Genomic DNA, 16,965 nt, shown 5'->3' with positions numbered 1-16,965 from the left:
TATATATAAATACATATATAAATTATAATTATATGATTATATAATATAATATAATATAATTATATATAATATAATTATATATAATTTTAAAAATCTATCTATATATATATGGAGTGGGGGAAGTCAGGCATGATGGCATGCATCTATAACCCTAACACTAGAGTGGAGAAGGACTGTAGTTTGCTATCTAGCCAGTCTAGCTGAATTGATAAGTTCCAGGTTCAGTGAGAAATGTCCCAAAAATTTAAGGTGGAAAGCTACTGATGAAGACACTTAGCATTGCTCTCTGGCCTCAACATGGATGTGCACACATATAAACACATACATGAGCAACGTAGGAAGTTGGGGCCTGAGGATTACAAATTCAAGGCCTACTTGGACCACAGAGTGAGTTCAAGGCTAGACTGGATAACTTATGAGATAGCATCTCATGATAAAAAGTGAAAAGAGCCTGGCAAGTGGCTCATGCTTTTAATCCCAGCACTTGGGAGGCTGAGGCAAGCGGATCCTTGTGAGTTCAAGCCCGGTCTACATAGCAAGTTCCAGGCCAGCTGGAGCTACAGGGAGAATCTGTCTCAAAAACACCAAAAAAAAAAAGTGAAAAGAAGGCTGGAGGTACTGGAGAGATGGCTCAGCAGTTAAGAACACTGACTGCTCTTACAGAGGACCCAGGTTCTAGTCCCAGCACTCATTTGGTGACTAACAACTGTCCCTAACTCCAGTTCCAGGGAATCCGACGCCCTCTTCTGACATCCACGGGTGTTGCATGACACAGGTGCACTTGTATACATGCAGGTAATATACTCATACACATAAAATAAAAACAACACAAATATTTTTCTTTAAAAAAAAAAAGGCTGGCAATGTAGCTCAGTGGTAGAGTACTTGCCTGGCATCTGTGAGGCCCTAGATTCCATCCCCAGTACCACAAAAAGATCCCTGCGCTCAGTCATGCTGGCACAGGTGAGCTGACAGTGGAAGCTGTTCTTCCAAGTACAGTGGTAGGAAAGGTTTCCTCACCTTTTCCTCGGGCATTATGACCACAAGGCTGTCCCAAGGGCCTCGTAACTCCTCATAGCTACACTTTTCCTGAGAGGGCCTCATATAGGTGCCACACAGACCAGGACCAGATGTTTGGGTGCAGATGCAGCACGGCACCATCATTCCTCAAGAAGCCACTTTTAGTGGGTATAGCAAATAGAAAGAAATCTATTTTTTATCTTTGATAGATACTGAGTGCCTACCTCAGTCCACCAGCCCTTTTTCTGTCTCCATTCCATAAATCATCTTCATAGTCCACCACGAAATTCCATCCCTGAAATCTGTATGAAATTACCAATGGGAGGAAGAAAGGGAAACTAGCAGCTGACAGAATAGAAATGTCTTACAATCTTAAGGACAGCCACAGAGCACTTGGGACGCCTTCCATTTAGAAGACAAATCCTGAGACCAAGGACCTGATAATAAAACCCAGTGTGCTCTTCTAGTACAATCTCATCAGCTCAATAAAGATGGCTCAGCGGTTAAAAACACTAACTGTTCTTGCAGAAGACCTGGGTTCAAATCCCAGGACCCACATGGCAGCTAATAGCTGTCCGTAACTCCAGTTCCAGAGGATCTGACATCCTCTTCTGTCCTCTGCGGGCATTGCACAACATGGGTGCACTTACCTACATGCAGGCATAACATTCATACACATAAAATAAAAAAATTGTAAATAAAATATTCTTTAAAAAAAAGGGATTTAAGGCAAGTTCCACAAAAGCCACTTGATGAACAAACAAGGTATCGAGTTAGTAACTGGGAAACTTAATTATCCCAAACACTGGCATGGTTTTGCTGCAGTAAATCAAGGGGCAAAAAGGAACTTTCAAACTGATCGGGTATAACTGATCATTTTACAGTAGAAAGCTGGGTTCCTACATAGTCAACCACAGTAAGTAATGTGGTCATACTTGGAACCTATTCCTCCTCACTCCCTAATCCATGGACCACCTAAATGATTCACTGCCCCATCACACTGATGTGTTTGTGTTTCAAAGTACAAATATGTGAAATTTCATATAAGCTGTGCATCTTTTTGTAAAACTCTACTGTAATCATAAAAACAGCCTAGGAACTGTGTCTTCCTACACTGAAACAAACAGGGAGAACAATGTCTGTCTTGTCTACTGACGGCTTTCCAAAGATAAGCACCTTCTAATTCCCAGAACCAGGGATTACATTAAATCACGGCAGTGGTGAAGCTGATTTGTTGGTCAGTTGACTTTAATCATATTTTTGTTGATTTCTTGGGGCGGGGCGGGGAGTGGGGGGGAGCATGCCCAGACCAGAGGGCAGCTTGAGGAAATCGCTTATCTCCTTTCACCATGTGGGTCCTGGGGATCAAACTCAGGTCATCACACTTCATGGCAGTTGCCTCTACAGCACTGTATGTGGGATGTAAGACTCATCTGGCCATTCCTGGCTCTGAAGATGGAAGAGGACCTGGGAATGTGGACAAGAAAGTGATCCTTCTTTACAGCCTGCAGAAGAGAACTCAGCCCTGACACATGGATTTAACCCAGTGAGACCCATTTCAGACTTTTTTTTTTTTTTTGGTCATTTGGAGACAGGGTCTCCCTGTAACCCCAGCTGGCCTGGAACTCACCATGTAGACCAGGCTGGTCTCCATCTCACAGAGATCCACCTGCCTCTGCCCCCTGAGTGCTGGGATTCAAGGTGTGCACCACCATGCTGGGTTCCGGTTTCAGATTTCTGAGCTACAAAACCATGTTGCTTTTAGGCATTAAGTGCATACTACATGTCATAGCAACAATTAGAAAATTAATATGTTTTGCCAGGCATGGTGGTGCACGGCTTTTGTCCCAGCACTTGGGAGGCAGAGGCAGGTGAATCTCTGTGAGTTCAAGGCCAGCTGGAGCTATAGAGAGACCCTGTCTCAAAGACCAAAACCCCAAACAAACAAATGTTCCATATTATGAAGCTGTCTGTTTTTACACACATAAATAGACATACATTTATACTCTTTGGAACCTACAAATACATAGTAGCCAATTCAATTCCATCAAAGAATTATCAGAGTTTTCTTCAATTTAAAATACTTAAAGTCAATCTCTAGGTTTGTAAATTCGATTCAGAAAGAAAAGAAAGAAAATTAATATGTTTCATATATTGTTATGGTGCATGCCATGTTCTGGATCCTGTTTATAAAGCAGAGGGATGAAATTATTTTGAGTGTTGAATAATGCAACTAAGCAAGTTTTTCCATTCAGAAATTAAAAAACACTCTCAAAACACAATTGCAATGAACATTTATTAAGCCCACACAAGGTAAAGGCAGAGCTCAGAAATGCCTGTCCAACCATGGTCAATATACCACAGCCCTCATTCAAGACTTCTTCCTTCCTCTTTCTCCTCAGTCGGAAGGATTCCGCACTTACATCGTTTTCTATAATTGCACAATATCCAGGAGGATAGTGGTGCGCTTTGTTCCAAAGTTGATGTCTTCTCAGAAAGTTGGGGATATCGCACTGATAGTCGAAGCTAATGGAAACACTGCTTCATTCTCTAAGTTAAAAATAAATAAAATAAACATTACCAAAAGAGCCTAGTACTGAAAAGATCAGGCCAGTCTTTTGTTACTTAGCACTGGAAACTTAGGCATGGGCTTTGATTTCTTAAGATATAATTCTTTATCCTCCCTCCCTCTTTTTGTGCCTTACATTTCAAGTTTACACATTGTGCTGATATTTATTCTATTGTTAAGAAGAAACCACTTTAGAGAATTCAAAACAAAAATCGAAGAGAGAGGAGGTATTAAAACTGAAACTCCTGATTCAGGGCCCTTCAGGTATTCGATGGAATTGTATATTCTATAGATTGGAAAACATGGTGGCTTGGCTAACATTGATGGGTTGGACTGGATTCCACACCCTAAAGAGAAAGAAAGGAAGAGTCTACAGCTACTCAAGGGAGAGGGCTCTGCTATCCTGTCCTGTGTGCCTGGTGATCCAGATCACTGGATGGGGAAAAAGACTTGGGATAAGAAAGGGCTTATCTTTAACTTTATTATATTTTCTCGTTGATCTCATCGTTGAACATGTTAAGTTTGGAATCCTTCCTTTCTCAGGGAGTTAAAATCAGCATTGAATAGAATATCAACTCTGTAGAAAGGTGTCAGGGATAAAAGAGAAGAGACTTACAAGGATACAGTGAGAACTCAATTCTCTCGGTGGAGGTGCTGATCTGGTCTGCTATGACATAAAGAAATTGTGCTGTAATTAATTGTAACAGCTTCAAGTAGCTTTGGTCAGTATGGGGCTACAATTACCCTGTATGAACAGCCTTCTTTCTCCTCTCCTCCAAAGCACTCCACTAGAGCTAAACTCCAGTGGAAGTGAACTGTAAGTGAGCTCCACCAGAAGGATTTTGCAAAAGGTGTGGTGTTCACTCACCATCACAAGTTCCTAAGAGCAGCCTTGACCTGGGCATGCCTTCACGTGTGGTTACTGTATTCCTCTCCCCAGCATTATCTTTAGCTGATTGAACATGATGCCCAGGTGAGAGGGGTGAAACAGAGGAAGAGTGGCAAAGCATTATTTCTTGAGTCTGTTCTGAAATCCACAGTCAGACCACTCAAAGGCCAAGAAGAGGGAAAAGCAAAGATCCTTGGCTTTCTATTACTTCAGTGTACTAATGAGGGCAGAAGTCCATTAACTGAAAACCACCGTGAGCTAGAGAAGTGTCCCAGTGGTTAAAAACTGGATTCCTAGCACCCGTGTCAAGCTGCTCACGACCGCTATAACTCCAGCTCCAGGGGAATTCAATGCCTCTGACCTCTGTAGGAATCCAGACTCATGTGCATATACCTACACAAAGACACACACACTTACACATAATTAGAAATAAATCTGAAAAATTAAAAAGCTGTTTAAGAGCCAGGCATAGTGGTGCATGCCTTTAATCTTAGCACTTAGAAGGGAGAGACTGGTGGATCTCAGTGAGTTCAAGGCCAGCCTGCTCTACATAGCAAGTTCCAGACCAGCTAGAGCTTCATAATGAGGCCATGTTCTCAAAAATAATTTTTAAAAAGCAACCTCCTGATTTTCTCTTCCTACTAAAGATGGAAGCTTGGTTTTCTCGTAAAACCAAGAAAAGCCAGAAATTATTCCCTAATAGGCAGAATGGAAGCAGGTGGATCATGTTTCCAGAAATGACTACCCGGGTCTGGGCAATGAGGCTGCTTCCTGCTCTTGTGATCAAATATGAGAATCCTCCTCATAGTCTGTGAATTGTAAAACATGAGACATTTATTGTTTAATGAACCACAGAGATAAGGAAGTTAGGATACAATACAGAGAAACAGCTCCATTGTGCAATTGAAGTATGTGAAGAAAATACTTTCACATTTTTAAAGCCAGAGAACCAACCCCATTTTAATGAGATCTTCAGCCTCCATAAAAGTACAACCTCCAGATTCCTGCAGTTACTACCTGCAGCTCTCCAGTGCCCCTCATACAGTGCTATGACATCATGAGGTTATTGTTCAAAGACATAACCAGATTATTTAGAAAGCTGCTTTTGAAGGAAAGGCAAAATTCTCACACATTCCTCAAACTATTAGGGTTTGTCTAAGAGGAAGGGAAAAAATGAACATTTATAAACTCTTCACTAAGTGGAAGCTAGGGAAATTTTAAAATGTAGAGGGTTGTGGAAGGGAATGGACATGAAGATTTAAATTCTTTCTTCTTTTGTTCAGTCTAAATTCAAATGACATTTACACTTACCAGAATCTTCACTCATGAAGCTGTCTGTCTGGAATGTATTGTGATCATCTGGAAGAGAAAAGGAGATGATTAGCTAGCCCCATTCTCTTAATCACATCTCCAACCCTATGGACACCCAAGGAGCTGGTCCTCTGGAGCTGCTTAGGGGTGGGTTCCTAAGATCCAGTGCCAGTCCTCAGGGCTGGAGTGCTGTTATAGTCAACAGATGTCTTCTGCTGAAAATGTTCTGGAAACAGTACACATTTTTCCTCAAGTTTTAAAGAACTTTTGGTAAAAGTATACTCCACCTCAGAGGTCAAAACAGCAAGTTTTCCAGTATGAGGACAATCCTAAACTGTGAGGCAGAGGAAAGAGGCACAGGGAGGAATTTCTGCATGTTTAGAGACAAGTGCTCCTACCTGTGGCCTCACTGGGTTCTTCCAGAAAGCTGATGGTGACTGTTTCGACATCAGCAGAGGACCCTGGGAAAACAAAACAGAATACAGGTGTGGTCACTAGCTGAAAGTGGTATCTAGAACACCAGAGGAAAGCAGGTTTGCCCTAGGGAAGGCAGAAGATGGGGTCCCAGAAACACCTGCCCTCCTTCAGCCATACCCTCACTTACCAGAAGTCTGTGTGCTCTCCTGGTTCACATCCGTGGTTGACACTAGGTCTGTCATCTGTTCTAGGTCAGTGGTTGAATCTCTGTCCCTGTCAACCTTTGGACCAGCTGTAAATGCCACCTCATTAGAAATCTCTGGATTAATAGTCGATTCTACTATTTCACCAGTTAATTCTGGCAGGTCACTGGTTGATTCTGGTAAACTATTGTGGGTTGAGACTAGTAGGTCACTAGTTGTATCTAGTAGCTGATCGCTGGTTGAGTCTAGTATATCACTAGTTGATTCCAGTAGGCCATCACTAGTTGATTCTAGAAGGTCTTTGGTTGAGTCTGATGGGTTATAATTGGTTGAATCTAGTAGGTAACTAGTTGATTCCAGTAGGTTTCCACTAGTTGATTCTAGCAGGTCAGTAGTGGACTCTGGAGGAAACAGGAAAAAAAAATAGCTCAAGTTTTTCCTAGTGAGCATGTCCCCACCCCTCACCCCCTGTTCTTAGCTAGCCCTCCATTCAAGGGAAAGGATAAAGTGACCTGGCAGTGTGGTCTCACCAAAGTCTCCTTTCTATCAACAGCTAGAGTCAGTAGGCTCACTACTGTACTACATGGAGGGCACGTGCTCAGAGCCCACCCCAGTCCCCTACAAGGGGTCAGTTCAGGAACAAGCTTTTGTATTGTGTCTATATCTGTATTCTGGTCAGACAGGAACAGAAGAAAAATTCAAGACCTACCTCTATAATCCTTTCCTGGTTCTGAAAGCTACAAAGAAACTGCCAGGTGTTAGAGGAGAAGGAAAAAATGGCTGCTCCTATGTATAACCAAGAATGTAGGGCTGGAGAGATGGCTCAGTGGTTAGGAGCACTGGCTGTTCTTACAGAGGACCCGGGTTCGATTCCCAGCACCCACATAGTGGCTAACAACCATCTTAACTCCAGTTCCAAGTGATCTGATACCCTCTTCTGACCTCCTCAGGCATTGCACGACACCGGTGCACTTACATACATGCAGGAAATACACTCATTCACATAAAAATAATAAATAGAGAAACTTTTTTGGTCTTTTGGAGATAGGGTCTCCCTGTAGCCACAGGGACCAGGCTGGCTTAGATCTCACAGAGAGCCACCTGTCTCTGCCTCCCGAATGCTAAGATTAAAGGCATGTATCACTATGTCCAGCTATAAATAAAATATTTTAAAAGAATGTAATCAACCCTAAAATGCTCCACTCCTTTATTTAACAGCCTATGTTCAGGACCCCATTGTCAGCACATCTTGAGAACACTAAGCCCTCTTGTCCTGGGGCAATTACCCTCATAACCTTCACAACCATGTGAGTCTGCTATACACTAGACCAGGTCTCAGAGCTGTGGAGGAAAGACTTGGGAGTCTCACTGTGGCAGGAACTGACACCCAGTCCAGGAGCCAAAAGATGTTAATATTCATTCTCTCTCTCTCTTAGTTCTCTCTCTTGTCCTCTCTCTCTCTCTCTCCCATCCTCATGTCCTTCATCAAACACTCATGTACAGTGAGGAAGCCCAGCCAGAAGCTCAGAAACAGAGAGCTATCTGAGGAAGGGCCTACAGGGGCAGCAAGGGAAAGGGGTCATTTTCACATACTCGAATGATCAGCTCGCCGGAGAAATCAGCCTGAGTTCTGGAGGACCTAGATGAGAAAGCTTTGGGATTGGAAGTTTCTTCTTCTCCTTGACTCCTAAGGACACTGTTTCTTTCCTTCTTCAACTTGATCCAAGTTTCCATCCCAGCCCCATGGATGTCCACAGTCTGCGACCCAGCTGACTGTTCACATGCTCTGACACTAAGTATACCCCACTGTGAAGTTGGGGGGGCAGCTCTTTACTCTAATTAAACAGAATCATATCTTTGATATTCAGTGAGAATAGGATGTCAGGAAAATCTCAGCCTTTCCACCCTGATCGTATCCGGTCTAGCTTATTATCTTTATGAAGTCAGTTCAAACTCACAACAGGTCAGTCACTGCTCAAGGCCCTGAAGCAGTGCCCAATTTCCACTGACAATTTTCATCATTATCATTCTCTCTCTCTCTCTCTCTCTCTCTCTCTCTCTCTCTCTCACACACACACACACACACACACACACACACACACACACACACTGAAAATGCCTTTAACCTACCTTATCCAAAGGATTTCAAGGTGCACATACCTATGGGTAGACTGGGGAAAGCCTCCGTCAGGGCGCACAGGGCAGACAGCATCAGGACCTTGTAGAGCATGATGCCTCTGTGAGGGTGGGGCAGCAAGTCAGCAGGTAGAAGGAAGGAAGACGCCTAGGAAGAGCTCTGCTGGGCTTTTATACATTCCTCCACCCTGTCCCTAAGGGAGGCTTTGTGGTTGGAGGGGAAGGAAAAAAAAAAAAAGTGCAGCTTAGAGAATGCCCCAGAAAGAAGTCAGGAAAAGAATTAACTAGGGCCTGATAAACAATAGACGCCAGGCAAAGCTAGGAGGAAAATTTGATAAGGTCCATTGAGAAATCAGGTGCACCACTACCCTATCCTTTGAGGGGTAGAGGAGAAATTCCTGTTCTACCAGATTCCAGAAGATACCCCTCCTGGCCATGACTGCTGTTTGTCCTCTAGGCTAGACCCTGAGCCCTTAAGAAGGCTTTGTGTCAGAGAAGGGATGAAGTCTCACAGTCACCCTGCCAGCTGTTTGACTCTAAGGGAAAACCTGCTGCACACACTAGCGTCCTCCCCCCGGCATAGCCCTGAGAACAGTGCGGAACTGCTCACAGCATAACAGAAGTGCCTGACATTGTAGTATATGGTTCCATAGATGTGCCAGCCCATGTGACTCTCAACATTAGCCTAGCAGTAGGCACCTTCACCCCCCTCTCCCTCTGAGGAGCCTAGAAGCTGAGAGTGTTAAGTGATTACAGATTCACCTAGATGTCCACTCTCTGCAGGGGGTGGGGAACATGGATTATGTTTTGGCTGCTGGGCCTGGCTTCCTGCAGGACCCTCTCCATCCTCCAGGGCCAGAGTCAAGCTGAGACAGGTGCTTGGTTGCAACATTGACTCTAACCCACACAATAGATGAAAAATAGGCAGGAAAAAAATACCAAGTAGGGGCTGGAGAGGTGGCTCAGGCATTAGCAACATTTGCTTTCTTCCAGAGGACCTAGGTTCATTTGATTCTCAGTACCCACGTGACTCTGTCACCCTCTTCTAGGCCACTACACACATAGCAGTATACATACAAGTAATCAAAACACTTCTACAAATAAAAATATCTTTAAAAAGAAGAAACAAGAGGGCAGCTAATGTAAGTCAGCCTCCTCACTCAGTTCAAGTCACCTGTGTGCCTGGAAAGCAGCGGCTCATCTGGTTTGCTTGAGTCCCGCTGCAGGGACCAGCTCCATGAGTTTTTTATTACAGTTTAGTTTTCTTATACATCACAGCTGGTTTCTGGCCCTCACAAACCACAATCTTACCAGTATCATATTGATATCGAAACCTCTCAAAATGGTGATAATAATAATACCTAACATCTATGGAGTGCGTAGATACATGCCATAGGTTACTTAACCTAACATTGGCCCTAGGGTGATCTCATTGCTCCCCTTTTCTGTTTCAGGAAACTGTAAGACAGAGAGATTCGTTAACTGAAGGAAAGCTATGCAATCATGTTCCACTGTCAGGAATGAAGCCGACCTGGAGTCTGAAAAGGCAGCCCATGCTCTCAACCTTTCAATTACTTGTCTCCCTCCTCCCCACCTGCCCAGTTATCTCCTCAGTGCTGGCTTTGGTCCTGTGGAGTGCGGCACTGCATGAAGGGAACACACACACACACACACACACACACACACACACACACACACACACACAAAGAACATTTTGCCTTTCTGGAAACAATTTTCTTGGCAAGCCTTGTACAATGAAGCGTAACCCAGACACAATGGTCAGGAGCTTGGGAAGCCAGAAAGAAGCACATGAAAACTTTACAGGTGAATCATATCAACAAACAACAAAACTCAAGCAGGGCAGTCAGCCATGGGGCAGCAGAGGGAGGGGGCATTTCACCTGCACTGAGCACAATCTGAGAACAGTTTCTGCCACAGAAAAACACAAACTTTGACTTTCAAATGTAAATCCCTGAAGCCCACCACAAGAGCTAAGGAGTAATAGGGTAGAGAAGGGCACAACCATCCACTTCCTCCAGCTCTGACTAGTACTTGACCACCAAAACTTAGAGCACTGGTTAAGATGTCCTTTCAAATGCCACAGCACCGTATTCTTGCCTCCGTTTCTGTAGGCCTCAGGGCTGGAGCAAGCTGTCTGCTGAGCACTACGCTAGGCGGGAGGGAGTTCCTTCAGGCTTGGAGGTGGAGGCATGATGCCCTGTAGGCCTCAGGGCTGGAGCAAGCTGTCTGCTGAGCACTACGCTAGGCGCTAGGCGGGAGGGAGTTCCTTCAGGCTTGGAGGTGGAGGCATGATGTTTTCTCCCTGCTGAACAGGCTTGGATGATTTGCCCTAAGGAGCCCAGAGAAGAACCAGGCCTCTGCTGAGGTGAGAACTAATGAACTTGTAAGGTTATCATTATAGGGTCTTTGTCCAAAGGCAGCATGACTCTGTTATGATATTAACATGATATTTTGATTTCCTTAGCTTTCTACATGTGCTGTCAAATGTTATAGAATCGTAAGATTTCACGGTTTGAAGGAATCCGAAAATGTATCCAGCTCAGTCAGACATCCCATGTCTTTTGTGAAATAGAAATTTTGCCTTCATGAAGCATCCATGGCAACAGGGAACTCATTGCCTTGAGAAAAACAGTTCATCCTTAGACAATTATTTATTCTAGTAACTCAAATACACCTTGCTATAATTTTAACCTGTTGGCCACAGCCTTATTTGTGGGGGTCATATACGTAAAACAGGTCCTTCTTCCCTCTTCATGGCTCAAAAGGTGTTTTCTTTCTGTTTTTGTCTTTTTGAGACAGGATCTCCCTGTAGCCCCAGTCAGTTTTGTAGGAACTCGATTTGTAGAGCAGGCCAGCCTCAATCTCACAGAGATCTGCCTGCCTCTGCCTCCCGAGTGCTGGTATTACAGGTGTGTGCCACCACTCCCAGGAGTTATTTTACTTTGAAACTTTTTCACCATAGCCCCCAAAATCTTTCCTCTCCCCTCCCCACCACCCCAGGATTTTCCCAATACCCATACAAAGGTCTGGCACAGAGAAAATAAAACTATATTTACAAACAAATTAGTGCCTAGATGACTCTGGGTCACTGGTTTATGATTTCATTTGTCTGTGATCTTCTAAAGAAAAAGTTCTAGGAGCTAGGGATGTAGCTCAGTGTCAGAGTACCTGCCTAGCACACAAGGTCCTAAGTTCAATCCCCAGCACCACATGCAGAACTAATAGAAAAGTAAAAAAAACATTGGAATTAAAACAGATTATCATAGGTTTGATCCAATCAGATCAGAAAAGAAAAGCCTTCCAATATCCTTCTATCCAGACAACGTATGACATTAATTTGATTGCATTCTGTTGATTTTTTACATCACTGTTAGGTGTTCCTACAGCATTAAAACACAAGTTTTTGCATCTCCCTGTTCTAGTTAGGTTAGTTTCTAGGGAGTGGAGCCAGGGTGCTAGCCTGGTGATACAGTGTCTCTGTCCCTCCCTGATAGCCTCAGCTCTCCAAAAGAACCATGCTCTGAAGCCTATGGGAATAGCCAGCCAGACAACTGACCCAGGGTAAGGCTACCTTTCATTCCAAACCCCAATAACCATTCCCCACTCTGAAGAAACCAAGACTCAGATTACTAACCTAGGAAAAAGGAAAGTTGTGAAGGAATAAGAGTCTGTGGCCTGAGCCACTTGAGCTCCTAGATTAGATAAGGGTGCAGATTAGATAAGGATATAGCCAGTCTTCTCTCCTTCTACCCAGCATTTCTTAGATATCATTTGAGTAACTCAGCTCTTTGTACTAAGTACCTCGGGCCATTCAAAAAGACTTCAAAAATTAATTCCTCCTAGTATTAGAACCATGGAGTAAGATATTTTACATATATGAAGATAGTTTATAATAAAATACTAAAATATCTAACTTTGTGCCAGTAGTGTCCAAAGTCTATTTATTTGTTTGCAGAATGGTAGGGAAAGACAGTGACAGGGGCAGGAGATATATCAGGCAAGCAGGTTATTAAACTGTGGATTCTGAAGTCCAGCAGCCTAGTGGCTATAAACCCTGGTCCTAACAGTAGTCATTAGAGGGTCATGGCAAGTTACCTCCCTCACAGCATCTCAGGTTCTTTCTTCTGTGAAATAGAGATTTTAAAACAAAATTTCCTTTGTTGGATTATGCTGAAAACTAAAATAATGTATTCTTATGAACTGTCTAGAACAGTGACATTTTTAGTAAACATTAGCTGTTATTTTTAGGTGTTATTGATGAAAAGGTACCCTGTGAGTGAGTGATGTTTTAGAGTGAGAACATAAAGGGACATTACCCAGAAAGTTCCATGGAGAAGATGAAAAAAGTTGATTTAAGAGTCAAATTCACTTGAGTTCAGTAACTGAATCTCTAGGTTCACAGAGAGAAAGAGGCCGTAGGCAAAGGAACTAACAGTGCACTGAAGGAAGGTCAACTGCAGGAGTAGCAATGTCCTCTCTCCTATGCAGATCCCGACCTTTAGTGTTTGCATGTGTGTAAATAAGGGGTGGTAGAGCGTGGATAAAGACAGTGGAACTAGGGCTGGAGAGATGGCTCAGTGGTTAAGAGCACTGACTGCTCTTGCAGAGGACCTGGGTTTGATTCCCAGCACTCACATGGCAGCTAACAATTATTCATAACTCCAATTCTAGGAGATCCGATGCCCTCTTCTGACTGCCAAAGGTATTGCATGACACAGGTGCACTTACATACATGCGGGCAATATATCCATACACATAAAATTAAAATAATATAAAATATTTTTTAAAAAGACTGTGGAACTATATCAGAGACCACAAGAGGGGAGCAAGAGGGCAAAGGTCACATGTGACATGAAATTGGACAAGAGGCTCCTGGGAGTGGGCAGGGACAGGAGGAGGGGAGGAGAGAGCAAAAACACTTTAGTATTTTATTATTTTTATTTTATGTGTGAGTGTACTGCATCCATGTTGTGCAATGTTCTCAGAGGTCAGAAGAAGGCTTCAGATCTTCTAGAACTGGAGTGACAGGTGGTTGTTAGCCACCAAGTGGGTGCTGGAAATAGAACCCAGGTCCTCTGTAAGAGCAGCCAGTGCTCTTAACCACTGAGCTATCTCTCCAGCCCCCCCAAAACATTTTTGATGCCATAATAAAAAGTCATTCTTTGAAAGGTAATTAAAAAAAAAACAAGTATTTTCAAGTGTCATATCATGTAGGCTAGGATAAAATTTGAGAACATAGAGGAAAAAACATTTTAATTCCTAAATTATAAACTACCAGAAGCTAGAACCTTCTTTTGCTTCCTTAATGTGCTAAGGATGGGTCTGGGCCTTGCACGTGCTCAGCAAGCTGAGTTTCTAGTCCTAAAGGCTAGAACCACACTCACTGGCTTTGTGGTGTTCCACTTCTGCAGAGTCAGTTACAGGCCTTTATGAAGAACAGGCACCAAATCAATAGCTATTTATTTGTATTAGATTCTAGCATGGAAGAGGTGGGAAGCCACTGTTAAACGCAGTATCTGAGTAGCTAGACAGTGGCAGAGGCCTCGAGTTCTGGATTCAAATGACGTAGATATAAATCCACATGCTTGTGAAATTCTTGAATTTCCCCCAGACTTACTCAGCCCTTCAGTATTCTGTGCCTGCAAAATACAGATTAGTCATCCTTTTATAGGTCGGTGTGGGAATGAAGTGAACTGATCCAGGTAAGCCAGTAAGTGATACTGCAAATGATCAACAATTGGCAGCTCCTGTAATTAACTACGACTTGAAAAGCACCTTCGAGAATGAATTAAAATTGGTCAGGCATGGTGGCACACACCTTTATTCCCAGCACTCAGGAGGCAAAGACAAGCAGATCTCTATGAGATCAAGGTCTATAAATTATTGTGACTGTTCAATTTGCAGATGAGGAAATTGAGGCATATAGAATGTAATTTACCCAAAGTTACAGAGCTAGTAAGTGAGCAGGCAAGATTCAGTTCAGGAGATATGATTTAGTCATATTCTCTTTCTCTCTGTGCTTCTATCTCTCTCTCTCTCTCTCTCTCTCTCTCTCTCTCTCTATCTCTCTCACTCTCTCTCTCTATCTCTCTCACTCTCATTTTTTGAGGGAGGGTCTCACTATGTAGCCCTGGCTGTCCTGGAACTCACTGTGTAGAGAAACCTGGCCTCACAGAGATCCACCTGCCTCTGCCTCCTGAAAGCTGGGATTACAGACATTCCCACCACACCTGGCCTGTTTCCACTCTATATTCATCTCTATTCTGCACCTTAGGTTAAGGGCAAGTACTCTGAGAGTTTGGAATTAATGCCTTCCTGTCTCTGCTCCAACTCTACTGAATGCCTACAGAGGCTAGACAGGCAAACATCACACTGTGTTCTCACACAGTACCTAGCTGGATGTCTGGCCCATAATTATTGATTCAAATGAGCTCATACATTGTACAGAGACTGCAGCTTACCAGAATCTTGTGTTCTAAAGTTTGAGTAGGATATTCCCTCCATTATGTTCACTAGTCCATTGATATATTTGGGTTGGGGGGGGGTGTTGTTGTTGTTGTTGTTGGTTTTTTGGGTTTTGTGGGGGTTTTGCTTATCTGGTTTTTGGAGATTTTTGAGACAGGGTCTCACTTTGTAGCCCCTGGTTGAGCTGTAATTCCATAGACCAGGCTGGCCTTGAACTCACAGAGAACAACCTGCCTTTGCCTCCCAAGTGCTGGAATTAAAGGCGTGAGCCACCACACCCAATCTAGTTGCTAGTTGTTGGTGCCGGATTGGGATGGGGGTTGCGGGGACAAAGCTGTGATGATGAATGAAAGAAACTTTAACTTTCCTTACCATGTCCTATCTTGAGAAAAATCAGAAAATGGTTAAAAGGTCTTTTCAGAACTGCACTGTGGATCTTTTTGAGACAGGGTCTCCCTGAGGCCCTGACCTGGAATTCACTACGGAGACCAGGCTGGCCTCAAACTCACTCAGATCCACCTGCCTCCACCTCCCAAGTGCTGAGATTAAAGGCATGTGCTACCATGTCCGGCTGCATGTGGAGGAATTCTATCTATCCCCATCTTCCTTACAAATGAGCCTTTCCTTTACATCGCCTCAACCTCCAGGTGAGGCTGAGCAGAGATTCAAGGATGGAAAAGGGAGTCTAGGAAAAAATCCGACAGATCTGGTAAACACTCAGGGTATCCCTACACACTCACAAACCACAAAATATTTTGTGCACAAAATTTCTTTCTTGATCACTGGAATTTCCTCCAACAGTACTGTTTTGTTGTTTTTTTTGCTTTTGTTTTGTTTTTTGAAAGACAACACTTCCCTAAACAAGCAAATCAATCAGGGCGTAGTGGTGCATACCTGTAATCTTAGTACTCAGTGGGGGATCAGGAATCCACAAGGCTATCCTGAGCTCCACAGCACCCCATCTCCAAAAATGCCAAAGGGAAAGAGCAGGAAAAAAAAAAAAAGCCAGGCGTGGTGGCACACATCTTTAGTACCTGCACTTGGAAGGCAGAGGCAGGCAGATCTCTGTGAGATCAAGCCAGTCTGGTCTACATAGTGAGTTCCAGGCCAGCTAGGGCTACAGGGAGACCCTGTCTCAAAAAACAAAAAGGAGCTGGAGAGATGGGCTCAGTAAAGCATTTGCTGTGCAAGCATGAGGATCTGAGTTCAGATCACAAACACCTACAAACAAGCTGGTAGGTAGGTAAGCAGTGCACATCTGTAACTCCAAGTGCTTGGAAAATGGAGACAGATCTTTGGAGCTCACTGACTAGCTAGCCTAGTCAAATCTATAAGCTCAAGGTTCTCAAAAAGTAAGATGGACAGTAAACAAGGAAATCTCCAACTGGTTTCCAAATCTACCTCTCAGTCCCCAAACACATGACTCACTTGTCCCTCCTCCCCTAAGCACTTCCATGATCTTTCTAGTAGCAGTCTGGTCACATGACCTCTTACACAATTTTCAAGTCTCCTGCTGTCCCACCTCCCTTACCCATAACTCCATCTGATACTGAATGAAGATTGCTAATATCACCTCTGCTCTGGTTCACGCACACAAAAAGCCCAGATTGCACACCCATTGTGTTTCAACATTCTGGTTACCGCAGGTGTCTATGGAACATGCCTCGGCGATTAATCTTTTACTCCCCTGAGCCAGCTTTAAAACAGGAGTTACTAAGGGTCAGAGCTTGGACCCTGAAGGCCCCAGTAAGCCGGGTTCTGCCACCTGCCCTTCTTAAGCCAATTAAACAAGTAATGGTAAAAAGCAGGCATGGGGTTCATTCAATATGGTCACACTGGAAAGCAGGACAAAGAGATCCAGTGACCCCTCACAGTCCATCCCAGGGTCCTAACAAGGCGAATTTAAATAGAAGTAAGTGATACGCATAATTAAG

At 43.6% G+C, this 16,965-nt stretch overlaps 1 protein-coding gene across 5 annotated transcripts; it reads right to left on the bottom strand.

The window, feature by feature from the left end:
* Positions 1–2,313: 2,313 nt before the first annotated feature.
* On the bottom strand, positions 2,314–8,728 carry LOC108491050. Of its 5 annotated transcripts, none has more exons than XM_017799199.1 (6): positions 8,570–8,717; positions 6,394–6,810; positions 6,188–6,250; positions 5,790–5,837; positions 4,206–4,256; positions 3,298–3,570 (listed from the first exon to the last, which is right to left on the bottom strand). In XM_017799199.1, coding segments are annotated over exons 1-6 (651 nt in total). In that variant the 5' UTR covers positions 8,640–8,717; the 3' UTR covers positions 3,298–3,568. The 5 variants fall into 5 exon arrangements, with proteins under 5 accessions (XP_017654691.1, XP_017654688.1, XP_017654690.1 ...); XM_017799201.1 differs by having other exon boundaries at positions 4,206–4,253; positions 8,570–8,713; XM_017799202.1 differs by lacking the exons at positions 3,298–3,570; positions 4,206–4,256 and adding an exon at positions 2,314–2,487 and having other exon boundaries at positions 8,570–8,722.
* Between the last annotated feature and the right edge of the window lie 8,237 nt (positions 8,729–16,965).

This window comes from Nannospalax galili, unplaced genomic scaffold (genome assembly GCF_000622305.1).
Source record: "Nannospalax galili isolate Female #2095 unplaced genomic scaffold, S.galili_v1.0 scaffold210, whole genome shotgun sequence".
In the NCBI taxonomy this organism is placed as follows: domain Eukaryota; kingdom Metazoa; phylum Chordata; class Mammalia; order Rodentia; family Spalacidae; genus Nannospalax; species Nannospalax galili.
This window is presented reverse-complemented; position numbering and strand designations above follow the sequence as displayed.

Excerpts from the sequence above, each read along its gene's own strand:
- LOC108491050 (XM_017799196.1), bottom strand. The coding sequence starts at position 8,639 with ATGCTCTACAAGGTCCTGATGCTGTCTGCCCTGTGCGCCCTGACGGAG. Across the intron at positions 6,811-8,569 it reads TTTCCCCAGTCTACCCATAG|AGTCCACTACTGACCTGCTA; the intron begins GTATGTGCACCT and ends TGTTTCCTCCAG. Across the intron at positions 5,838-6,187 it reads AGAACCCAGTGAGGCCACAG|ATGATCACAATACATTCCAG; the intron begins GTAGGAGCACTT and ends TTTCTCTTCCAG.